The 27,357-nt window shown below is 44.1% G+C and overlaps 1 protein-coding gene across 5 annotated transcripts in view; it reads right to left on the bottom strand.

The window, feature by feature from the left end:
* Positions 1-27,357, bottom strand: part of LOC124605681 (tyrosine-protein kinase Src64B) — a 262,399-nt gene that overhangs the window by 84,895 nt on the left and 150,147 nt on the right. For 3 of the 5 annotated variants that reach the window (XM_047137536.1, XM_047137532.1, XM_047137533.1), the window contains exons 4-6: positions 25,461-25,538; positions 24,849-24,960; positions 24,641-24,739 (exon numbers count right to left, since the gene is read on the bottom strand). In XM_047137536.1, the coding sequence (XP_046993492.1) occupies positions 24,641-24,739; positions 24,849-24,960; positions 25,461-25,538 (289 nt within the window). The remainder of the gene's footprint in view (positions 1-24,640; positions 24,740-24,848; positions 24,961-25,460; positions 25,539-27,357) is intronic. The other 2 variants (XM_047137534.1, XM_047137537.1) reach the window with 2 other exon arrangements.

Here is a 27,357-nt window from a genome sequence, read left to right on the forward strand (position 1 = left end):
TGGTCCGAGTGACATCTCCTTCCTTTTTAACTTTCCCTAATCTATCATTGTCTCCTTGCTGAGGACAACATCATTAGTTCCAAAAGCTAGTATAGTGTATTTACTTTTATGTGCATCTATCGACAGTCTGAAATTTTAGTTTCCAAAGGTAAGTAACGGCCAACAGTTCTGACTCACAATTTTATTAACTATTTTATTAATTTTGTTTTTATTTCATAGTACATATACATGGGTATATTGATTTATGTTTTGTATTAATTCATACATGAAAATAAATTTACTCCCTCCCACCTGCCTTCCAATCCTAGATCATCATTTCACTTAGGATTTAAAGAAGGTACATTAGCAAATGTGAAAAAATTATAAATATGTATTACCTTTTTTCTGTAATGTTCAACATGTTCAAGGGTCTGCCTCACTTTAGATCTGTTGAACTAACAGTATGTACCAGTTTCTGCTATTTCACTCACCTCATGTTATTTTGGATGTATCCCCTTACATTCCAACTGTTACAATTCAGCTTTAAGAGAGTGTGGTAAAGCTGGTGAACTAAATAGGAATAGAAATGCTGCTATGTATTCCAGTGACTATTTCTTGTTCTACTTCATTCTTTAATGATCATATTGTATTAGTTAAGGACGTTACACATTTCTGCTGTAATGGAGTACTCATCCAGTTATTTTGTTTTCAGATTTGTGGTTTGCTACAATGACACAAACTTTAGACAATAGTAGTTGTCATAAGTAAGGCATGCCACTCTGTTCCAGCATAAGCAATAAGGCTGTGCCAACCTAAGAGGTAGCGAACACCTGACAGTGATGCTCATTCCCTTTGCTGGTAAATGCCAGCACCATAAGGAAAATTCTGTGCATTTCATCTAGTAGCTTTACAACTTCCAACTCTACAAAGAATACCTTCGTGGTGAGCTTCAATGTGTTTTCCCCTTTACAAGGGCATCTCTCAGAAGGAAGAAGGAAAGGAGATTAGGATTTAACATCTCATCAACATCGACATCATTAGTGATGGACCACAAGCTCAGAATGAGTCAAGGAAGGAAATCGGCCATGCTCTTTCAAAGGAATAATTACTGTATATGCCTGGAGCAATTTAGAGAAAGCACAGAAAACTGAAACAGTTCAACCAGAAGTTAATTTGAGGCGTCATCTTCCCGAATGCGAGTCCGGTGTGCTAAGCACTGCATCACCTTGCACGGTGGCACCTCTAAGAGACTCCCTAAACCTCATAGGAGAGATATTTGGGCTGTCACAAGCAAAATGGTCTCAAACAAACAGACTTCCTGTTAAAAAGAAACAACTATGGACAGATGGATGAAGAGATGATGGACTGACCACCATCACTAGTGAGAGCCAACATTTTTATGGGGGCATTTGAGGAAGAAGCCTTAAAGCAGGTGTGGCTCATGATTTACATACTACAGAAGGCTGCAACAGTTATCGATCGGAACCTAGACCTCGGGCTACACTACAGACACAATCAAGTTGTCATGTGAGTGTGATGTTGCTGCCCCCCCCCCCCCAAAAAAAAACTAATAACACACACACACACACACACACGCACACACACACACAGAGAGAGAGAGAGAGAGAGAGAGAGAGAGAGATTATATATATATATATATAAAAACACAAAGATGCTGTGACTTACCTAACGAGAAAGTGCTGGTAGATAGACATAATAAAAAACACACACACAAATTTCAAGCTTTTGCAACCCAAGGTTGCTTCACCAGGAAAGAGGGAAGGAGAGGGAAAGACGAAAGGACGTGGGTTTTAAGGGAGAGGGTAAGGAGTCATTCCAAACCCACGAGTGGAAACTTACCTTAGGGGGAAAAAAGGACAGGTATACACTTGCACACACACACACACACACACACACACATATATCCATCTGCACATATACAGACACGGGCAGACATATGTAAATGCAAAGAGGTTGGGCAGAGATGCCTCTGTACTTCTGCCTCGACTGACATCTCTGCCCAACCTCTTTGCATTTACATATGTCTGCTTGTGTCTGTATGTGTGGATGGATATGTGTGTGTGTGTGTGCACAAGTGTATACCTGTCCTTTTTTCCCCCTAAGGTAAGTCTTTCCGCTCCCGGGATTGGAATGACTCCTTACCCTCTCCCTTAAAACGCACATCCTTTCGTCTTTCCCTCTCCCTCCCTCTTTCCTGACGAAGCAACCGTGGGTCGCAAAAGCTTGTAATTTGTGTGTGTGTTTGTGTGTTTTTTGTCTCTATCAACATACCAACACTTTCGTTTGGTAAGTTACAGCATCTTTGTTTTTAGATATATTTTCCCCACGTGGAATGTTTCCCTCATACTGTATCTTTTTTCCTTTTCATACTCAACTACTAAATAACATGAAAAGCTAACTCGAAGATAAAATCTGTAAGTAGTTTATTTATCCCCCAACATCACATTTCCTGAAAGTTTATCAACAACAAATCATACTAAAAGATACATTTTGGAGAGATCTTTAATGTGACCTATGTTAGCATTGCTGCATGCTTAACATTTTTGACTGTTTCATTTCTAAACTTCAGACATTTAATGCTCTATGTGGTCAAACCTCAGTGTTTATGATTTCATGTGAAGAAACACTAATGTTTCCATGATGTCACAGATCTTTTTCTGTAATTGGCTGACATGAGCAATACAAGCAACTGCCACAGTAATTTATACACCAAATTTGTCTTATTTACACTTGTGTACTACTAAAATATGCATTTTAAGTGATATAGCACACACAACTGATCAACCGCATTTTACATTGCTCTGTTAAAATTGTGTGTATACCTTCAACTGGATTTACATGGTTTTTGTTCTTCATTCATGTTTACATCAGGTCTGAGTTCCTTCACTTTCATACTAAGCACATGTTCCAGAATTTTACTTGATAAATTGCACACTGAATTCATATCATATTGTTTTTGAACTCGTGGTATCCTGCTGTTAACATACTCACCAAAAGAAACTTACTAATAATGCATGTCACTCTCAATCACCAAGTAAGGAGATTAAGTAACAGGACGTATTTCGATTGGTTTCTTGGTTGGTTGGTTTGGGGTTTAAAGGGACCAAACTAAGGGTCATCAATCCCTTTTTCCTCATGCAAACAAGTCTCAAGGTAAAACAAATCCCAAAAGGAGTTGGGGAAAGTAAAAGGATGTAAAACTGGCAGGGAACCACACCGAAAGAGAAAACAAAAGAAGCAAACCAAAGGGGGAAAACATACACGAAAAGCAAAAGCAGAGGAAAACAATAAAATCATATAGCAGATGGCCTGGGCAGGCTGATCACAAGAATAAAAATCGACGAGCCAGCCACTCTGCAACACAATAAAATCTCTCCCTAAAAGACAAGGCAAGATGAACACACATAGGGGAAAGATGAACACAAAAGGCAAACAAAATGCAAATGAGGAGTGATGGAGAGGTAAAATGGAGGGAGGGTGGAGGCCTAGGAGAGAAGGCCAGATGCCCACCCTTAGATTGTATGAGAAACACCCCCTCCCCATGAATAAAAAGTGAAATTAAATCAACCATTGAGACTTTGCCGCTCAATATCATAGGTAGAGCACTGGAAAGGTTAAAAGTCCGTTGCAGAGTGGCTAAAATTTGGCAGTCCAATGAGATGTGGATGACAGTCATATTATGAAAGCCACAGCGACACTGAGGTGGGTCCTCACGACGGAGGAGGCAATCGTGTGTTAGCCAAGTACGGCCGATGCGGAGCTGGCAAAGGGCAACAGAGACCCTGCGAGTGACTTGCATGGATGACCGCCCCACATTCGTTGCCTCCTTAATAACATTATTTGGTGTACGCAGGGTGCACCATTCAGTACCCCAGATTGCAAAAACTTTACGGTGGTAGACCGATCAGAGATCAGTCTCCAGCAGGCTGATCTCCACAGTTGGTTTACTGGTAGCCTGTTTGGCCAGACTATCAGTGATTTCATTGCCCGGTATCCCAACAAGTCCTGGGGTCCAAATGAAGATCACTGCACGTCCACTACTACTGAGGACATAAACAGACTCCTAGATAGCTATTACCAAAGTATGTTGAGGGAAGCACTAGTCAAGAGCTTGTAGACTGCTTAAGAAGTCACTATAGAGGACTAACCGGCGCAGGAGCGGATATGCTCAAGAGCGTGATAGATAGCTACAAATCTGCAGCGAAAACACTGCAGCCATCTGGCAAGGAGCTCTGTTCAGTACGTCCAATGTGAGCATAAGTGAAGCCAACAAGACTGTCGATCATTGATCCATCAGTATAGACTATTTCTGAGCCCTGGAACTCGCTGACAAGAGAGAAAAATTGCTGGCGGAGGGCCTCAGGAGGAACTGAACCTTTTCGGCCTTGCAATAGGCCCAGACAAAGCCATGGCTGAGGCATGGACCATGGAGGTGTACATAAGTGGACCCACAGGGAAGGTGGTAGAGAGAAAGTTTCGAGTTCAGTAAGAAGCGACCAGACATGGACGACAAGAGGATTCCCCATTCTGGGCTGCTGTTCCAGGAGAAGGATTGTCATGTTAGGGAAAAGGAGATGGTAATTTGGATGGCAAGGTGAACTATGAATATGGGCAGTATAATTTGTAAGCAGTAGCTGCTGCTGGAGCTGCAATGGAGGAACATCAGCTTCCACAAGGAGGCTGATCATTGAGTTCATTCAGAAAGCTCCCTTCACAAGCCAAACTCCACAGTAGAGGATAGGGTCCACCAGATGCAGTGTGGAGGGCAATGCTGAACCATATGCCAGGCACTCATAATCAGTACAGGACTGTACTAGGGCTTCGTACAGCTGTACCAGTGTAGGATGATCAGCACCCCAGTCAGTGTGGCTCAGGCATTAAATAATATTAAGACGTCGCCAGCTCTTTTCCTTAAGCTGATGAAGATGGGGAAGCCAAGTCAAGCGGACATCGAAGACCAAAGTGGTAATTCTCAATCACATCAAGTGGTTGGTCATCAAGGTAAAGTACTGGATGGGGTTGGACAGTGCAACAATGACAGAAGTGCATTACACAACTCTTGGCAGCCGAAAACTGAAAGCTATGAGTGAGGGACCATGACTGCACTTCCTATATGGCTCCCTGCAGCTGGCATTCAGTCACACCAATAGAAGAGGAGCAGAAGGAAATACAATAATTGTCAGCATATAGGAGGGGAGATACTGAGGACCCTACTGCTGGTACAAGTATATTGACTGGAGTTAAAAAGAGTGGAACACTCTGGACAGAGCCCTGCAGGACCCCATTCTCTTGTATGGGGTGCATTGTGGGAAGCACCGATGCAAACTCTGCAAGTGCGGAGTGGCAATAAGTTCCGTATAAAAATTGGGAGTGGGCCCCAGAGACCCCACTCATGCTGAATAGTGAGGATATGGTGTCGCCAAGTGGTAGTGTAGGCCATCATCAGGTCAAAAAAGACAGCAATAAGGTGTTGTTGCTGGGAAAAGACCGATCAAATGGCAGACTCCAGATGGACCAAGTTATGGATCGTGGAGCGACTTGGCAAAAACCACCATGGGACGGAGCCAGAAGGCCCCAAGAATCAAGGAGCCAACACAACCACTGGCTCACCATAAGTTCGAGCAGCTTGCTCAGAACGTTGGTGAGGCTGATAGGACAATAGCTACCCACATGTAGTGGGTTCTTACTAGGCTTTAGCGCTGGAATGATAATGCTTCCCCGCCATTGCAATGGCAATTCACAATTGCTCCACGTGCAATTGAAGACAGCAAGGCGGTGACGCTGGTAGTCCGCTGACAGAAGTTTAAGCATTTGGGAGTGGATGCGGCCTAGACCAGGGGGTATGTCAAGACAGTCGGCAAGGGCACTGAGAAATTCCCTATCACTGAAGGGAGTGGGAATATGGCTCACAATGGTGTGGAGCAAAAGATAGCTGTTGTCGTTGCGTGGTAATTCTCAGACGCAGAGGTGTGAACATAATGCTCAGCAAGACTGTCTGCAATTACATCTGGATAGGCAGATATAGCTCCACGTGGAGAAATTTCCAGTGCACCTGCAGGGATCTGATAGCCATAAAGGCATCAGAGCTTGGTCCAAACATGACAAGGGGAGGTTAGTGTTCTTTTGGTGAAGACGTAGCGATCCCAGCACTCCTGCTTCTGTTGTTTGGTGAGTAGGTGGACCTGGGCATGGAGCCGTTTGAAGACAAGGAGGTTCTCCAAGGACAGGTGGCACTTATGGCGTTGGAGGGCCCGCCTGTGGTCTCTAATGGCTACAGTGATTTCTGGTGACCACCAAGGCACTGGCTTCCACTGGGGGCAATCTGAGAAACAATGGATTGCCAATTTAGCTGCAGCAACAATGGTAACGGTGATGATGTGGATCACCTCGATGATGTTGCCACATAACAGAGATTCAACGGTGGTAGCATAGGTGAAGGCATCACAGTCAGCTTGGGAAGAGCCCATCTGGGCAAGTGTCTAGATGAGGGATTCCAGGGTAGGGACAGGAAGATTGGAAAGTGGTCACTACCACACAAGTTGTCGTGAGCTCTCCTGTGGATAGACGTGAGGAGGACAGGACTGCAAACCGAGATATCAATGGCTGAGTATATGCCATGTGCCACACTGATGTGTGTGCGGGCACCTGTATTTAGGAGGCAGATTTCGAATTGAGTCAGTAGGTCCTCAACATCTTTACCATGGCCAGTAACCCTGGTTCCACCCCACAAAGGGTTATGGGCCTTAAATTCACCCAGAAGTAGAAAAGGTGGGGGCAGCTGGGAAATTAGTGCAGCCAATACATGGGGCGGCACTTCACCATCTGGAAGGAGGTGCATGTTACAGATGGTAATTTCCTGCGTTGTCCTCACCCTGGCAGCCATGGCTTCGAAAAGTGTTTGAAGAGGCACTGGTTCACTACAAACAAGAGGTAAAGACATAGACACAAACTCCAACTGACAGTTTTTAACTATAAAACTGATAGCCATAAAGGACGTGGGTCAGCACTGTGGGAAACCAGGTTTCCTGAAGAGCAATGTATAAAGCAGGTGTAACACTTAAAGAGTTGTCGTAACTTATCCAGGTGGAAGAAACAACTGCCGCAGTTCCACTGCAGAATGATGCTTTCTGAAGTCGGTGAAAGCATGAAGTGAAATAGGTGGCAAAGTATACCTCAGCATCAGGTGATGCCACTGGTTGAGTGTTCGCAGCCAGTACCACTGCATCCAAGGTGTTGGCGAGATCTAGGTCTTCAGAGGATGCTTGCATCTCCAACTCATCCTCAGATGCAGAACTGTTAGGGAGTGGTGGTGCAGGGGCCACTGGAGTCTCCTGTTTCCTAACAGATTTCTTCTCTTTTTGTTTGCCCTCTTGCCGTTCCTTAGGGGCTTTCTGGGAGGGCTTCTCAGAAGTAGTTTCAGGGATAAAGGAAGACCATGATGCCCTTCAACCAGCAGCTATAGCTCTTTAGGCCACAGGCTGGTGTCCACTTGACCACAGTGGGGACCACGGAAAGTAGAGACCCAAGGGACCCCTTCCACGTGAGAGAAGCCAGAGAAGGCTCTTGCTTCTCCAGTTGGGGGGAAGGAACCGATGTCCCCAGCATTTGTGAGGCAATGCTCCCAAAGTAGAAGCTTTGAGAGCAACAGAAAAAGACACGCTCCCAGCCAGCAGGATGGAGAATGAGGATGGGTGGCCCTGAGGGACCACTGGAGTAAGCTTACATGAGTGGCATAATGGTGTCATGGAGGGTGATGCCGTCATAGTGGCAGCATAAGAAGATAGCATTTGAACAGTGGAACCTTAAAATTGTGTGCACATTGGTAGAACACCTTTAGGCTCAAACACCAGAGCCTTAGGCTCAAACACCAGAGCCTTCGGGACATCCACAAAAGCTGCACACCTCTGCTACATAGAGCTACATGACATTTCAAGGAGCAGCCTTAAGACTAGCTACTACTTGTTCGAAAAACATAGTCGGATATGATGGATCAACAGTTCCAAAAATGCTGACTGGCATTATTCGTATCCCTGTGGGAAATACGTGAAATGTGGTCTGATAGTTTAAATTCTGTAATACATTATTGAGGCCAATGGCCGTGCCACAGTGGTAACACCAATTCCCATCAGATCACCTAAGTTAAGCACTGTCGGGCTGGCCTAGCACTCGGATGGGTGACCATCCCGTTGCCGAGTGCTGTTGGCAAGCGGGCTGCACTCAGCCTTTGCGGGGCAAACTGAGGAGCTACTTGATTGAGAAGTGGCTCCAGTCTCGTAAACTGACATACAGCCGGGAGAGCAGTGTGCTGACCATATGCCCCTCCATATCTGCATCCAGTGATGCCTGTTGCCGAGGATGACACGACGGCTGGTCAGTACCATTGGGCCTTCATGGCCTGTTTGGACGGAGTTAAGTTAATGTGTTATTGAGAAATTTATTTTAGTACAGTACATATTTTGGGACAGCTCCACCTCAGAGCCTCTAATAACATGCTGTGTCTACTTTAGAGTCAAAAGCTACAAGCCCTCACATTCTACTTTGATATGTAGATGGTATGTTCATAATCTGGCCACACACAAAACACCACATAGAAGATTTTTGGAACACCAAATGTCAGATTAGCCAACTTCCATTCCTGAATGTACTTGTCAAGTGAAGTAGAGTGGCACACTGAGACACGGCACACCATAAACCAACACGTGCAGACATTTACTCACAGCAAGAAGGTTCTCAAGAGCATTACTTCATGGATGTCATAATCTCCAACCAAGACAGTTTAGCAACAGAACACAGCTTATACAGTGTGTTGTGACTGCCATACTCTGTATATCAAGCACACATCAGCAAAAAGTGAAAGAATACCCTGTAAATTTAATGACAAGGTCATCACTTTCTTTAGTATCTGGCAGCAATTCAGATTCCCAGCCTAGCCCTAGAATTGATAGGGAGAACACACCAGACATATTCAGGCTATATATGACGGGAAAAGCTCGCACCTCCATGATGCTCCATAGCCGCGGCAAGGACGTCATGTGGTACCATTCCCTGATGTGTTTCGCTAAGTACCATAATCCAGTTTGCCCCAGTCAGTCTTTGCTAACCTCCCAAACCTTAGTTATGTGCCACTCAATAGTAGGAGTCTTTACCACACTTGATTTAAATTAATGATTTGGAGTGCTGTCTGGACTGTTCTTTATGCTTAAGAAGACTTTGCTACAATCTGGACTTCTTTCACTTATCTGTTTACTTTGTTAACTTTGCTGTCATAGACCTCAGGAACTGCCTATTTCATTCTGCCAGTCTCTGTGTTACCACCAGTGTAAATGGTCATAAACAGTGTTCTACCTACACAGAGTAGGATAGAAAAGTGGCAAAGAGGACTTTCTCACCGCCCAACTATTCTAGCGAATCAAGAATCTTGAGTTTCCAAAGCTGTGGCACCAGCAGTTGCAACAACAACAACAACAACAACAACAACAGTAGGAAAAACAGTGGGCCTTCCAGCAGCAGCGATAAAAACAATGGGAATTCCACCAGCAACAGTAGACATTGCTGTTACAGCTGCGAAAACCAACAACAGTCAGCAGCTGCAGTTTGCTCACCTCTCCTACCACCATTTGCTTGTTTCACAGTGAGGTGCATTTATGTCATTTTTATTCTTCACTGCAGAACCAGTCTAGTAACTGACACTGAATGTCAGTGTGCAATCTTACTGTCTTCTACTAGTAAACTGTATGGAGTGGTGCAAAAGTGCACAACTCATTATTTTGCTGGAGATAATTGATAGTCATGATTCAGGACCCAGTCACTTACTCTCCTAACAGATCCCTGAAGTTGGTGCTCACTGGCGCACAGTGATGCACAGGCAGAGTACAGGCAAAGATCATCCATATATAGTGACGGAGAGATTGTGAGAGCCACAACATTTACCACACCATCAATGGCAATAGTGCACAGCATTATGCACAGAACCGGTCCCTGAAGGACTCCAGTTTCCTGTACATATTGGTCGCTGAGAGTCGAACCTGAAAAAGATGGAGGGATAGGAAATTCACGATAAAAATGAGTAAACTGCTTCGAAAATCCCACTCATACAGTGTAGGCAGGACATGACGTTGCCAGGTGGTATTGTATGCCTTCTGTAGGTCAAAGAACACAGCAATCATATGTAGGCGATGCATGAAAGCTTTATGCACTGCAGATTGCAGATGAACCAGATGATCTGTGGTGGACTGGAAAGCCGGAAAGCCAGTTCGGAATCATGATATATGCCCTTCGGCTTCAAGGCACCAACAACGAGACAGCTGTTGACATTTGTTCAAATAGCTTACACAGCCCATTCGTCAGAGAGATAGAATGGTAGATAGTTAAAATATGTGGGTCCTTTACCAGTTTCAAGACAGGAATGATAATACCAATGAAAGGGGAATTCTCCTTCCCACCAAATACAATTAAAAAGCCTGAGGATATGTTTCATGCTGTCGGCCCGAAGGTTTTTGAACATTGGGTTGTGGCTTTTGTAGGATCTAAGAGCTGTATCTTGAGACTCTGGCAAAGTGCTGTGAAGCTCTCATTCACTAAAGGGGATGTCATACGATACAGAGCCATGTGCACGGAAGGATAGTGGGTGACCCTCAAAAATGTGTCTCCTGATCAGGAAATGAGGATGGTAATTGATGCAAGGGGACACTTCAGCAGTGTGTGCTGCAAAACATTCAGCAAGTACCACTGGATCAGTGTAGGTATTACCATTGATAAGGAAGCCAGGAACAGTCATTGGGGTGGACAGCCAAAAATGCGGCAGAGTTTACTCCATACTTGAGACAATGGGGTGTGGGATCGCACAGGCGATACATATTGCACCCAACACTCCTGCTTCCTTTTTTTTTTATTAAAAACCAAGCTTTTGTCCAGATTCTCTTAAATGCTATTAAATTATCCATAGAGGGATGGCACTTGTGCCGTTGAAGTGCCCTGTGGCATTCCCTGATAGCTGTGTGTATACCTTCAGACCACCATGGTACCGGTGGACGTCAGGATGAGCCAGAGGAGTAGAGTATCATTGCTGCTTCAACACGAAAAATAGCATCATCAGTAGTATCCAGTACCATTTTCTTGATATCAGTTGCCTAGCTGGCTGCAAAAGTGTCTCTACAGGAGAAAGCCTGACAGTTAGCTTTCTGGAATGACCAACATGGAGCATGTTCCAGATTTCTGTGAATAGAGAGCAAGAGAACGATAGGAAGATGATCACTGTCACAAAGATCACCATGGAAGCACCACCGAATTATTGGCAAAATAATCGGGTGCAAACTGTGACATCATTAGTTGAGTACATTCTGTGGACTGCACTGAAATGTGTTGTAGCTCCAGTGTTGATTACGCTGACATCCAATTTCGAAAGAAGGCATAGTGTTGCTGCCCCAAAGAGGATTATGGCCATGAAAGTCCCCCCATAAGAGAAATGGAGGAGCTAGCTGTTCCACTAACTTTAACAGCTTGTGGTATTGGAAAGGACTGCCTGGTGGGCAGATAAACATTACATACTGTCATCTAAACTGACAGGTAGACACTATCAGCCACGGCCTCTAGTGCAGTGGTAAGGTACACCTGCTCACTGGAAGTATCAAGAGTGTACCTGTTGTATCTGTAATTGGAGAAACAACAAATAACCATTGGCATGAGTTCCAAATTCTGTTTATTGCCAACAGTTCCACAATACTAACACAACTTGGTGCTTCATCAAGAGCAGCGACTAGGCTGCAGAGTCCAAGTCCGGTATGGTAAACAGTCATAGCACAGTGTAGCGTCGTTCCTGGGTGCTACGTCAACCTAGAAAGTAGGTAGCCCAACACGAGACTGCCAGGTGTGGCAGCGTATGCGGCTATATAGGGCGAGTGGCGGAGGAAGAGTCCGCTTGTCGTGTCCTGTTATGATTGGCTCCACAGCCTCACGTAACTATCTCTCGGGAGAATGCCGGCTGAGGTAGCCATGACACTGCGGAGGCACTCAGTGTGTGAGACCCGTGCCTGCACTGTACAGCTGTGCAGGGCTGCACATAAGTGGCCGTTGGCTGTATGACGTAAAGACCGGGGCCACGCAGCTGCAGGCACCACAGTGTGGACACTGACTATACAACAGTACCCACCAGATGCTCTCTCAACATTTATGCCACACACCGTCAGGTGGCTTGCGGAGTATGGATGTAGATGTAGATGTAGATGTAGATGTAGATGTAGATGTAGATTGGTGCAGTACGGTTTGTAGTTTTTCAGAGCAGGGAGGTGTGCTGCCATAAACCATGTGTCTCTTACCATTCCATCAAAGGAGTGCTGCAGTCAGGTCTGAAAAAGTGGAGAATGAGAAAGATGGGTGTGATTACTTTGCTACCATGCCATCGTCCTGAGTCATCATCTGGGTGCGTAAGTTTGACCTCTGCAAGGATGGGGAGCAGAACATCCGAAGCCTCAGAAATTAGTTTATCTTCCTGCTTATCCTTTTTATCTTTGTTAGAATTCCATTTCTGTGAAGATTACCCCATTTTATCTTTCATGAGAAAAAGGGACCATACTTTTCTTCAGCCCGCAGCCTGCAACTGCTGGTCCTTGTCTGGAGAGGGGGCACCTTGACAGGCGCCCTCATCCCTGACAACATGGCAGCAGATGACTAGGCATCTCTGGCCACACTGATAGTGTGGTAGCAACCAGTGCTATATGTATTGGGGGGGGGGGGGGGGGCAAGGGAGCTGACTGTCCCAAATGTAGGACAGGCCATGGTATACGACCCGGAGCCAGGTGGTGTCATGCGAGATCTTGTCACTGTGTGAGGTATGGACTGGGACACAACAGTCGCAAAATTCGGGATCATATCAGTCGCAAGAAGTCTTTCAAACTTTTTCTTTCCATCTTGTTAAGACAGGCAGTCAAACATTTTGTACTCTCGAATTTTTTCCTCCCTCTTGAATAGTGATCACTGGGGCAAACAAGGAGGGTATGTTTCTGAACAGTTGACACACTGAGGGGGTTGGTCACAATAGTGGTCCTCCAGGGAAACCCGTCCACGTGCCCTACAGACAAACTCACTAAAACAGCAGGACCTTTGGCACTGAAAATGTGTCAGTGAAGGGGGAAAATGAGGCCCAACATCGCACTTATAAACCATGACTTTAACTTTCCCAGGCAAAATGCTGCCTTTGAAGGCTAGGATAAAAGCTCCAGTGTCCACTCGATTATTCTTGGGAACCCTCCAATTGCGGTGAACAAAATGGACTCCAAGCCACATAAGATTAGTAAGCAGCTCTTCATTAGTTTGTAGCATTAGGTCCTGATGGAAGATAATGCTTTGAATTCTAATTAGCTTGGTATCGGGAGAAATGGTGACTGCTATATCTCCTATCTTGACACAGCCCTGAAGTACCAGTGATTGGTTGGTGTGCGATGTTTTAATCAGAAAAGATCAATTTCTTATCTTCGCTATTGCAGCAACCTCCCCAAATTGTTGTAGCAAAAGATCCACCACTGGTTTGGGAACAAACCAAGAATTTGGCAAGTTATCCACTTTCATTTCTCCTTACCTGGCTCATCTTGAGGCATCGTCAAAGATGGAAATTACATTGGATTGTAAACCTCTGCATTAAAACCATTGTTCCTGACTGTTGAGAAGGTCATGTTGGCATGGCCACCATTAAGTGTGACCCATTTCACTGCAGATCATCCGTTCCAATGCCACTAACTCTGATCCGAGGCTGTCCCCATGGGCACTACTCCATCAAGTCAAAGGCCACCTGGCACAGCAGCCATTGCCCGGAGTCCTGGTAGCCCGAAGTGGATAGGTACCTATTGCGTGTGCGTGTGTTTGGTGCTTATGGGCACTCACGGGTGACATTGTCAGCACTCTTACACACAGTAAAAGAAACGAATGTGGATAAAATTATTAAAATGTTATCATACACACTAACACAACAGGAAAGAATAAAACAGCTATATAGCAATCTAAAACATAAGTAAAATGACAGAGGAGCTGAAAGGAAGGCACATGTAAATGTCACTGGCTGACCAATTACACAAAATATGGATGAACCAGTCACCCTGTTAACACTTTAAAACCATCTCCCTAAAATCTCGGATAAAAATTGGGCAATTCACAAAACTTTAAAATTCTAACTACATTTGTTTGAATGTTACCTAAAATAGAGGGCAGACCCATTGGCAAATCGGCCGTGACCCATTGGTGGAAAATAAAAATTGGCCATGACCCACTGGTTGGAAAATAAAATGCAGCCCAATAAAATATGGTACACAGTGATCTGTACGCCCCAAGTGCCACACAATGGGGGGTCCTCTCACTGGAGCAAGAAGCCATGCATTATAGAGCTGTGGCCCATGGGAAGATGAGGACCTCAACCTTTCTACGTGGCTGGAAGGAAGTATGTCACAGTCACATTGTGGGCTTTACTACACAGAGCTTATTATCTGTCACTTCCAGCCACTCATCCTTCCACCGATGCAAGACTCTGGACCTCAACAGCAATGCTACAGCCTGTAGGATGATGGCTCTCTGAAATAACTGAGGAATATGACATGCCTCATTGTCTGCTGGATCCTTCCTTTTATTCCCTGCATACCAATGTGCCCTGGTATCCATAAGAAAAATACCTCCTTCCCCAGTCGTCATAGTTGGAGGAGGACATCCTGGATGTTCTGGACAACTTTATCTGCTGGGTACAAACAATGTAGAGAATCAGAATAGACAAGAATTTAGCACTAGAAGAACATCTTATCTGCACCAGTGCCCGCAAGATCACATGTAATTCTGCGTTGAAGACAGAAGAGTCTTGAGGCAGTCGGACATGATCCCTGAAAAACAACAGAGCAACCAACAGCGTCCCCCTGTTTAGACTCATCTGTAAACAGAGCTATATAGTTGTGGTGCTCATATAAAATGTCAGAAAACAGTGCACTTAACACAGAAGCAGGGGTGCAATCTCTCCTGTACTGCACTAAATCTAAAATGACTCTGGGCCTCTGCAACAAAAAGGGTGGCAAACAGTTAAAACCTTGGATTGGAGGTTGGACCTGCTCCACTCCAAGTGACTCCAGTAAATGCCACACCTGGATCCCAAATGGCCTCAATGCTCTGAACAATGGGAGAAAAGGTATTCCAGAGGGGGACGAACAACAGTATGTTATGCAGATGAATTTGGTGTGGCAAGGAACTTGTATGACTGACTCACCGCGAGGAGTTGCTGTTGAATTGTAAGTGATGGTTCACCAGCCTCAGCACAGACACTGTGTATGGGGCTAGTCCTATAAGCATCCATGGTCAGGTTAATCCCGTCATGGTGTACAGCATCAATGATCTTCAGATAAGAAGGTGTTGCCAATCCAGACACCATGCACCTATAGTCTAGCTGCGAACACATGAAAGCCCTAAAAAACTGGAGCAGACATGACCTGTCCGTTGCCGGCCAGAGTGGTCGAGCGGTTCTAGGAGCTTCAGTCTGGAACCACGCGACTGCAACGGTCATAGGTTCGAATCCTGCCTCGGGCATGTATGTGTGTGATGTCCTTAGGTTAGTTAGGTTTAAGTAGTTCTAAGTTCTAGGGGACTGATGACCTCAGCTGTTAAGTGCCATAGTGCTCAAAGCCATTTGACCTGTCCACTCCCCAAGACCTATGGAGCCCACTCCTCTAACCCCTGCAATGTAAGTTGCAACTGACAGATCACTGTTGCAATACAGGAAACATAGGAGGAGGAACAGGAAATAGCAAAATTGCCCACAAATAAGGAGCACTGTATAGGACTGTAGACATGATACTGTTCATGGCCATGGTGGAGAAGGTAGCTCTTAAAATTGTGCCCTGAGGGACACTGTTCTCTTGCTCACAACAATCTGACAGCGTGTCACCAACTCAGGTCCTAAAATAGCACAGTGACAGGAAAGACCATACAAAGATGGGGAAATGGCCACAAAAGCCTCACTGATACAGTTGTGTGAGAATAAAGTGTCTCCAAGTAGTATCATATGCCCTATTGATATTGAAGAATATGCCAATACAGTGATGTTTATGCTGGAAAGCTTGCTGAATTGCCACCTCTAGCAGGATCAGGTTGTCGATAATGGACCAAAATCTCCAGAATCCACACTGTGAGTGGCTAAGGAGTTGCCTGGTCTCTTAACAACCACACCAGATGACTGTTAATCATTCACTCAAGGATCTTTCTTGCATAGCTCGTTAAAGCGATACTCTGACAACTACTGGGCAAGGTGCGATCCTTTCCCGGTATGAAGAGGGGCATCAGAATTGCCTCCCTCCATGAGTTGGGGAAGATGCCTGTCTGCCATATAAGATTAAAAAATTCAAGGAGGACTTCTTTTGATGCTACTGACAAATGTCGAGGCGTGCAGTACTGGGTTTTGTTGTGACTAGGTGCAGTGTCATGAGTCTCAGAGAGTGCTGATTCCAGTTCCCACATGGAGAAAAGGGAGTTGGAGGCTTCAGAACAGGATGATCTGAAGTCAAACTTGGCCCTCTCTACAGTCACACGGTAGTGACAAAATGTCAGATCCTGGCTTGGATTGGCTGTAGTTTTTAAAAAAATGATCAGAAAGCATCTGAGCGATGTCTCTGGGCACTGTTTGGAGACACCTGCATTTCAGCACTGCATATATTGGTACACAACTGTTTTTACCAGAAATCTTCTGGATGGCTTCCCATACTTTTGAAGAACAAGTGGAACAACTGATTGGAGCCTTGGCTCTAGCGACTCAAAAGGTAAAGAGATCATCTGCTGTTGAGCAACATTTAAACCATTGAAGAGCTGCACACCTGGTCCGGATTGCTCAACTGCACTCATCTGTCCACAAGGCACAGGTTGCCTCCTAAGAAGACGTGAGGACTTTGTGATCGATAGGTCAGCAGCATGTTTGATCACTCTTGTGATTGGGTCCATCCACTACTAGACACTGTCATGGTGTTCAAACACAGCCAGTTGGCTGAACAGTGTCCAGTTAACCCTGCTGACCATTCATTTTGATGGCTTCTCTACAGGAAATGCTCCATCCAGTAGATGAACGTGGAGTGACAGGTGATCACTAGCATGAGGGTCATCAATGACCTCATATTCAACAGTCTGCAAGAGTTGGAGAGCAGAAAGAGAGGTCGATGGCTGAGAATAGCCCAGAAGTATCACAGACATGAGTTGCAGTACATGTGTTGAGGATGCACAGCTCATGAGACAGCATGAGACTCTCCAAAACCCGACCACGAGTGCAAGTAGAGATCAAGCCCCAAGGAGATAGAGAAGATCCAAAGAAGAGCGGCGCGTTTCGTCACAGGGTTATTTGGTAACCGTGATAGCATTACGGAGCTGTTTAATAAACTCAAGTGGCAGACTCTGCAAGAGAGGCGCTCTGCATCGCGGTGTAGCTTGCTCGCCAGGTTTCGAGAGGGTGCGTTTCTGGATGAGGTATCGAATATATTGCTTCCCCCTACTTATACCTCCCGAGGAGATCACGAATGTAAAATTAGAGAGATTACAGCGCGCACGGAGGCTTTCAGACAGTCGTTCTTCCCGCGAACCATACGCGACTGGAACAGGAAAGGGAGGTAATGACAGTGGCATGTAAAGTGCCCTCCGCCACACACCGTTGGGTGGCTTGCGGAGTATCAATGTAGATGTAGACGTAGATACATAATGGGCATTGCACTCTTACAGTAGGGGAAATGGTCTGGGGAGTTGTTTTATAGGATCTGAGAGAGTCTAAGAGTCTATTGCATATTGTGGAGATAAATACAGAGAGCAAACAGTGATCCTCTGGCACATATGAATTTCAACTGTAGCTGCTTGGAGATTAGTAGCCAGGTGTAGAGAAGTAGAGTGGTCCACATTAGTGGCAAACACAGCAACAACTCCCTTGGCTCTTTCCCCAGTCAGGTCATCCTTGCAGTGTAGCATATAGCCCTGTAGCACAGGGATGTCAGTATCTTTAAAATGTGTCTCTCGTAAGTGCAAGCACAAGGGGCCAGGAATTTCAGTTCCTCCACATGAGGCCTTAAACCATTCATATTAACTATAGTATGGGATACATTACATCAGTGTGGTTTTAATTTACCCCCATTTTTGCACCAGGGAGGTGGAACACTTGTAGAACAAAGGTGAGTGGAAGGGCTGCCTGGATCCAAGACACATAAGTCCATGATGTCCACATCATCAGTCCGACATGCAAGAATGATGTCTGATGGTGCCAGAGACAGCTTTTGCCCCTGCAAGGGGGCATTCAGAGGCACACTGATTTTTGTGTGCCTTCTGAATGCTCACTGCGGATCTGTTGTTGGTCTTTCCTGTCGCAGCTCCCTGGGTTGCTTTGTTGTTACTCGCTTTTCTTTGGCATGTACACGTGCAAGTACAGGTGCCTGTGGTGGATATAGGTACACTGGATGTTGTCTGCATCCAAGCGTACACCTTGGGAAGACATTTCTGCACCGTGGAAGAATATGAAGTGTCAAGGACAGGGAGTTTCGTCATCTTATATTCTTTTTTGGCTTCGGTGTGGGGGATCTGCTTGGTTGCTTTTATTTCCTATATTTTGTGTTCCTTGGCAAAAAGAGGGCAGTATCGGCTCCAGATTGGATGGCTCCAAAAGCAGTTTATACAGATCACTGGAGATGGGCAGTCAGTCAAAGTGTCATGGGCTGCTTTTATACCCTTCCCACACATCACCTCCTCTCCGTAACTCATGGTTGTATGGCCGAAATCATGGTATTTATAGCACCACATAGGATTTGGTATATAAGGCCTAGCTGTAAGTCCTGTAAGTCAAAGGAACCCTGCCACAATATGTTCAGGCAGCATTAGAGAATTGAATGTGACAATGAAAGTGCAGTCTTTTCAGTTTCTCCATTATTCCTTCATGTTCATTGCTCTACACTGACTATCTCCTGAGATGCCCACTCTTGTTTCAGCTCCACGATGTCCCTAGCTATATCACGGCACATTACCACACCCTTGCTTGAGTTGGGAGAGTTGTTCATCTCAACAATGATGTCATATTCACTCGATTTGTGTGATTTCTTGATAAGTGTCACCTGCTTTGAACTGTTAGTTTTGACCAACAAGGAACCATTACGAAGTATTTTAATAGATTTTAAAGTGCCAGCAAGTCCTTCCAAACCCTTATGGATGTAGAAGTGGGACATATTTTCAAACGTCCCCTCCTTCCTCTTTATAACCAGAAACACACTATGATTTGCAAGTCCATGAGTCCTGTTAAGCAAGTCCAACTGATTCTTACTGTCATGAGGGCTAGCCTCCCTCACTCTTTTGGATGAATGGTTGAGTACTCCCAGGCGGTGCACACTTCCCACTGGGAGGAGAAGAAGGTCTAAGGGTTCCATTTTAGTCCCACGAGCAGCAGCTACGGAAATAAGGGTCCACTCAGATAGTGCCCTGTGTGCCTGAGTAAGTCTTATATAACCGCGGAGCGGCAGGTTCCCCAGAGGTTGCTCACTAACGACTATTCCACCTCAACAGCCATGCACCTCATCAATGAGCAGCACACCTAGAGACTGAAGGTATTTTTTTTATAGAGATTTTTACAATCCTTGTGATCTGGGCGGTCAAGCCAAGATCCCCATTCCTTGTGACACACAATGTTCCACTGCCACACCACACAGCAATTGCTGAAGCATGGCCAGAGCTTATGATGACAGAGGACTGGCGGTGCTTACCAGTTCCCAGCTCAGGATGCCCAGGTTTGCCATGTCCGTACTCAGCAAACAACTGCTGAACCCCTGAGAGCAGGTACATACTCCTTGGCTGCATGGGGATGTTACAGCTCAAGCATCAACAGTGCGATCCCCATGTTGTCAGGGGGCTACAAGTGAGAGCATACACGACAAACCCACCACAACGGACTGCCTACAACATTGGCTTTCAGGTGCAAAGATAGATCCACTTGAATGGTAGGTGCAAAAGATAACAGTGCACAATGGAGAGTTAGTGCACCACAATAAGGCAACCTTTGCCAAATGGAACTTCTGTAAAATTTGGAAACTGGAGGTCAAACCCAATATGGGAACCAGAATTGAAAAAGCCAAAAAAAAGAGCAAATAGCTTCAGACGTCCAAGAACAGTCAAAATACCAAAGTAAAAACATGACTACTTAAACGATTTCCATTAGTTGCCTCTTACTACATGCAAGGAACGGCCATGGGTATATTCCAGCCCCTGACATTCGTTGAATTTAAGTCCACAGTTAATGCTCATGCAAATGTCAATTTGTATCCCCTTCCTAGGCCAGAGGAATTGTTGGCTACAGACCATTATTTTTCAAAAATCGAGTTCGCTGATGCCTTTTTGGTGATTAATACATCATTCAGCATGTATTGTTATAACAGGTTGCCATTTGGGGTTGCAAACGCTTCAGGACACTTTACAGGTACCTTGAGCAACCAAGATATACCCAACAGTGCTAATTATTGAGATGACTTGCTAGTTACTGGGGCCACACGGGACCAGCACTTACACAACCTACAGATGATGCCCGAGTGGCTCCAAGCCCATGATCTGCATTTTTGCTTCCACAAATGTAGTTTCTTTGAGACAAGTGTCTAGTACTTGGGGCATATGTCGAGAAAAGATGGCCTCTCCTCTTCTCCCCTCTTCTCCTCTCTCTCTCTCTCTCTCTCTCTCTCTCTCTCTCTCTCTCTCTCTCTCTCTCTCACACACACACACACACACACACACACACACACAGAGAGAGAGAGAGAGAGAGAGAGAGAGAGAGAGAGAGAGAGAGAGAGAATCACGTGTGTGGATGCAATCACTAACTTCCCAGCTCTTAAGAATAACAAAGAACTACAGTCAATCCTTGGCAAAGTAAATTATAATACCAAGTTTATTCCCAATGTGGGCCGCATTTCCCATAGGTTCAATCAGTTGTGTAAAAGCAGCTTTAAATCTGTGTGGTAAAACATGTGCCAGAAGGCTTTCGTGCAACTTAAGAAGTGCCTTAGGTTGGCCCCTTGTTTAGCAACGTTCTATCATAACAAACATTTAACGCTTATCGTTGATGCATTGGATTGGCGCGTTGATGCCGTACTCTCCCACAAATACTTCGACGGCTCAGGACATTCGATCGCATTTCTATCTAAAACATTAAATGCGACACAAAGGAATTATTCCCAATTGAGAAAGAAGCATTGGCTATCATATACTAGGACAAGACATTTCACCAGATCACCAATCACAAACCTCATATTTAACTGTTAGACCCCCATTTGAGACTTGCTGATAAAACCGTGCAAAGGCTGCAACAGTGGGCATTGTTCCTGAGTAACTACAGCTACGAGATCCATTATAGGCCCACCATGCATATTTTCCCACACTGATGCACTTTCCCACTTGCAATGTGGCTCCGATGCGACTTCGATAGGCATGAAGTGCTGTGTTTTGCCTTAGGTGCAAATCAGCAACAAACCCTTGATGAATTTCTGATATGGTGCACAAAATACCAGCAGAAACAGTCCGTGACCCCCTCCTCCACAGGGAGTTGACTGCTGTATGGCAGGGTTGGCTGGAGCATATGCCTAAGGACACTAATCGGGAATAGCGCATCTATTTTTTCTTATGGCACATGCTTAACATCACTGAGAGGGTTATTTTGCTTGCTGTGGATAATTCTGAATGACGGATGGTAGTTCCTCCCACTCTCTTCTCCTGCATATTGTAGCTCATCCACCTGCACACTGGGGAACTACAGAATTAATGCAACAACGTGCCATCGTCCGTATTGGCTTGGGGTTGCCACCACCACTGAACATACCATTCAGATTGCCACACCTGCACCCACTGCCCATCAGCCCCAGCACAGCAATCCAGTCCTTGGCCATGCCTTGACCACCCCTGGCAAAGAGTGCATATTGATTTCATCTGTCCATTCCGGGAGCAATGTGGATGCTCGTTCTTGATGCCCTCTCTTAACTTCAAAATGTCGCGTGGATGGCACCAACTACAATGGCAGCTACTATCCATCCTGTGACTATCATATTTGCAATGGAGGGGACACCTTCAAACATGGTTTCCAACAACTGCCCTCAATTTATGGCACTTGTGTTCTAGGATTTTTGTCAGCGCAATGGCACTGAACACCTGACTATCGCCCCTTTACATCTCACGTTCAATTCAAAGTCCAAGTGAATGGTCAGGACATTTAAGATATAATTGTGCAAAATAATGATCACAGTCGACTCCAGAAAAGCACTCATCAGCTTCCTTGCAACCTAAATGGCCCAGCACTGTGATGCGTGCAGTCCGGGCAAAATGTTACACAGGCGCAGACCTTGCACTCTCCTCGACCTGCTGCACCTAACTCGGCAGACCCACCGCCCCTGAACACAGCCATATTACCACGTGGACTAGCGCATCTGAGCTTGTGCCTTTGGCCAGAGTCCCTGGTCAACCCAACGAACAGTCAGTAGCAACAGGGGGAAGACACATGTTTGAGGTTTCAGCCTGGCAGCAGCATTTGCTTCAACATTGGAATCAGCTCCATCAGTGATGTAACATACTGCTGCCCCCACCCCCCTTGCCCTTCTATTGCCGAGTGGGCATGACCTCAGCAACCACTTCACGCCAGTGCCAAATATCCCAGTCTGCCTCTTACTGCTACAACCTCTCATCTTACGTCCACGACTTCAGGAAGTCAACAACAACCAGCAAAGGGAGCCACTGAACATGGAACCACTTCCACCCACTACACCAGTTACAGCTTCCACCCCCCAGCACCAGTGGTCCTCTTCCTTCATCCTCAGCAGAGGTTGAGCATTTTTCGACTGCGGTGCCCATGGAGGCTCAATCGTTGGTCTCATCTCTGCCACGTCTGGCAACCACTCCCCTGACATGCAGATGAGGTGCTAAGTACTGAGGCCCAAATAGCCTCTGTTAGTGTCTTCTAATCTCTTAAGCCTTTGGTTATACACCATTGAACTGTAGAGTCTTCACCCTGCCTGATTTATGTTTGATCTGGATTGTTCCCTAGACTGCTGTATATGCACAAGAAGCCTTTGCTATACTCTAGACTTGGTTTTGTTATTTGTTCACTTCTTTAACTCTGCTGCATTTGACCTCCAGTTTTGTTCTGCCAGACTCAGCGTTATCATCAGTAAGAGTGATCAGAAAACTGTGTTCTATAGATGCAGAGTAGGATAGAAAAGTTTCTACCAGAGATTGAAAGCCTTATTGGGGGTCTGTTCAGGATGACCTAGGACTATGGAAACAAGGAGTATACCAAAATCATGCCATGTGAGAAAATGTTAGTATGCCAGACTATCCAGACAGTAATGAAAAGATGCACAGAGCAAACACATGTGTCACACAGATAAAGAACAACCAACAAAATCAGCAGTTGCACAGCACTGCATTTGTAATGGACATATTATTAATCACAGTGACACCATGTTTTTCCTAAAGTCTAACACATTCTGATATTGCACCTTAAAAAGAGTCTGTAGAGCTCTAACTACACAATGAACTTATAAATAAATATAGTTGTTTCCAAGTAAGTAAAGCTCGGGACCTAGTCCTGAGTGTGCTCGAAACAGATCGGCAGTCGGTGGGAAGAATGATCGTACTGGTGGCAGCTTAGGGACTTGTTCCAACTGCACAACACTTCCCTCCTTTCCCTGCACCACAAGAGCAATGCTCAGACACTGCCTGGTCATGACAAAAAAAGGAAGGACGTAGGCAATACAAAACGATATCCAAGGATGGCAACAACTCAGCTTGCCATTATTGTGCTATCTGAAGGACGCCACCCAACTTGACACCCAAGAAGGGTTTATAATGACATTTTCTCTCACCATGACCTCTCCTTTTTCATATATTTTCTGTCATTGGTAGCACACATCCAAAACATAAGCTTAATAAATTTTAAATTTTATGGGGTATTGTTTTAGTTTCCTACAAGTATATTGAGAGAGGTTGTCTTTACTTATATTTTTTTTCTTATCTCAATAATGGACCAATGTAATAGAAATAATTTATCTGAATAAACTGCTTGTAAATACAATGGTAATGACTGCTATCATCCTGTACATCAGATCTGGATACATGCTGCAGCACCAGTCTGCCAGCAGACTACACTTAAATATTCTGCCAAGGGCATCTGTGTGGGCCAGCCACCAAAAGCCATCCACGACCTGTGCACATGGCACAGTACCTGCTGCACTATCTAGCAGAGCTTTTCTCTATGGAAGGACACCATGGCAGGAGCCCGTCCTCAGACTGTCTGCTACTGCTTGTAGTACAGTTTCTAAGTTTGTCATTTACTTGAATGGGAGTAAATGAACTTTTGTTGTAAGTCACCATACTATTGGTTGTGCCTAGCACTACGACACTAACATCAGCTGTTAAAGAAGAAACAGACTTTATGCTAGGTCCCACCACCCCCTCACTGTATCGGTGTGTACGGGGAGATCTGTAATTACAACCTTTCCAACAATGTAATACTTTTATATGCTCTTGCAGCTATTCCATTATAACACACTCATACTAATGAAAGCCCTATCTAGGAATCAGTAAGGATAATTATCTCAGACATGTGATACTACAAACAAATAATGATACAAGTTACACTTACTCTTCACTTTCAATTGACTTCTCTTCGGCGACAAAGTTCCATGGAATTAAACCTTCATGTCCAGTCCTTAGATTTCTGACTTTCCACCAATCTGGCTCACTGGAAGTAAATTTGTTACAGTATACATGCACTGAAAACTCCAAGTAAACACAACAAGCTACCTTTGTGAAAAGATTAGAGGAAACTGGGATGTAAAAAAACTATTTACCTGTCATCAAGAACTTCCATGTGATCCCCCTTCATGAATGAAACATCTGCTACTTCTCTTGCCTGATAATCATAGACAGCAACCACAATACGTCTTGATGCACCTGGATGGTCTGTTGAATAAAATAGTTCAAACATCAGTAAAAACATCCTGACTACATACTTATTATGTTATCAGCAAATAATTTTCCTATTTTTAGACTCAAACAGATCAGCAACTAAGAGTAATCACAAATGTATTGGAGTCTCTTTCTTGTGAAAAAGCATGAACCTGAAGTATCTTTTTAGCTGTATGTGTACTCTGCAGTACAACTTTATGAAAATCAAATCTGCTACTTCCAATCAACCCAACACCACATATTTGCAAAAATTATCTAGGCTACAGAGATACAAAAATTTGCTGTGTTGTTACATAGGAAAAATATCAGTGGTTTTGATCTGTCTGCATATAATCATAAAGCCCATATACCATCACCATGACAGTTAAAGATAAGTAAGAGGGTGAAAAGGGTGCCCCGAGAGGATCACGGAATAAAAAATACCCTTTGTTAGTTAACTGCGGGTTTCCCCATGTTAGGACACTAGTCTCTTTTTAAAAGTGTGTTATTCCAACCTTTTGTGTGCTCCTTATCTCTGAAAGAAGGTGACCTTGACTCAGAACTGCTCCTAGTCCTTGCTCTTGGAATAGCTACTACAACACAAAATAATTACAAACTTAAGAAACATGATAGAATTTGTTGATAAACTGTGGTTTAAGTACCTGAAAACACTATCAATGTAATATCTGAAAATATAAAAGGCCGATCACTACTTTCCGACAGAGAAAACAGCAAGCAAGTAAGTAATAAAAATCAGTAATGATGTTTCAGAGAGAGAGAGAAAGTCAGGCAAAGACTATAAACATCAGTCAGTAGCACTAAATTTGTAATTTCCAGTCTAGAGTGCATTGTGCCACATGCAGTACACAGTATTACCAGTTTTACTCTAAGAAATCATTGATCTGGTTAATAATAATAATAATTATAATTATAATAATAATAAAGGGTAAAATAAATTTAATGAGACACATAATTAACCATAAACAATAGTACAATAAGTAAAAGGCCACTGAATATCATTCTGGGGTTCTGTTCTGATAAAGAGTATCAACATCAAAGCAAATGGGTGCTGTGCTAATGATAGGATTACTACGTCCATAACTTTTGTGGACATTAGTTATTGCTGGCAGAGAGCATTGAAGTGTTAAGAAACCAGGTGGTGTGGCGATGGCGATGTGCAGTGACAAGGGGCTGAGTACCATGTGATATTCCAACCTATAACATCATTATTGGGGAGGGTAGTTCGCCACCATTATGTTCATGATGAACGGCATAAAGCACGCAAGACAAGTGTTACAGTACAAAGTGTGTGGCATGGGACAGAAAAAGAAAGCATAATGATAACACTATGGAGTATGCTCCATCCCTCTAATCACAGAACCCATCATCACCCACATTCTTACTTGCACACCAACATCCTAAGAGGTGTGCAATATCACAAATTCATTTATGTATAATTATCAGACAAACATCTTCATTTTCATTGCTTAAAATGGCTTTCAGGAGAGCTTAAATGAGTGCCTAATAACACAACACGAGATATAACACAATATACGTAAATAAAGTTGACACCAAAGTCAGAATTGAGGTGTGTAAGATCACTAAACAGGCTAATTGTAGTAACTGACTGAAGCATCACAAAATATGTAAAAACCATATGTTGTTTTATTTAATTACCATTCACAATATTTGGTTTTTATATATTTTGTAATGTTTAAATGAATTACTTCAAGCAGCCTGTATAATGATTTCATACACCTCTATTCTGATTTGAGGTATCAAGTTTATTAAGAAATATTGCAGTTTATTAATAAATATTTCATCACACCTTGTGGTCTATTGTTAGGCAGACATTCCAGCCTATATCAAAACCATTTTAAACAATGATAATAAAGATCTTCATCTAATATTATAAATTAACTAAATTTTTGACATTGGACACTTGCATGTTAACTCATCATTAGCGCCCTCTGCCTGCGATTACTTGGGTCAATGCAGCAATAGGATGCACTTGACTACTGGTAGCACATGTTCATGGTAGTTACACATGTTCATGGTAGTTACTAACACTGGTGTTTATACTCTTACAAGAAAGGCACCCCAGGATGGTATGCTATGGCTTTTGGCCTTATTTGTATGAGGGTTTCCCAGAAAGTAACGCCCTGCATTTTTTTCTGAGCCGAAACAATGCTATGAAAGCAAAATGTTTTGTATGTATTATCTGAAGTCTCTTGAGGGAGCGCACCAACTTTCTGTCACTTCTGAGTGCAGACCACAATGAAGGTAATTTGGAAACCAGAAAAAATGAGAGACAGTGAAAGGAAAACAACTGTATTGGAAAATATTTAAAAAAAACACACATCATGGGTAACAAGAAATAAAATAAAAGTGCATCAATAATGTTGAAACCAG

Source organism: Schistocerca americana, chromosome 3 (assembly GCF_021461395.2).
Source record: "Schistocerca americana isolate TAMUIC-IGC-003095 chromosome 3, iqSchAmer2.1, whole genome shotgun sequence".
NCBI lineage: Eukaryota > Metazoa > Arthropoda > Insecta > Orthoptera > Acrididae > Schistocerca > Schistocerca americana.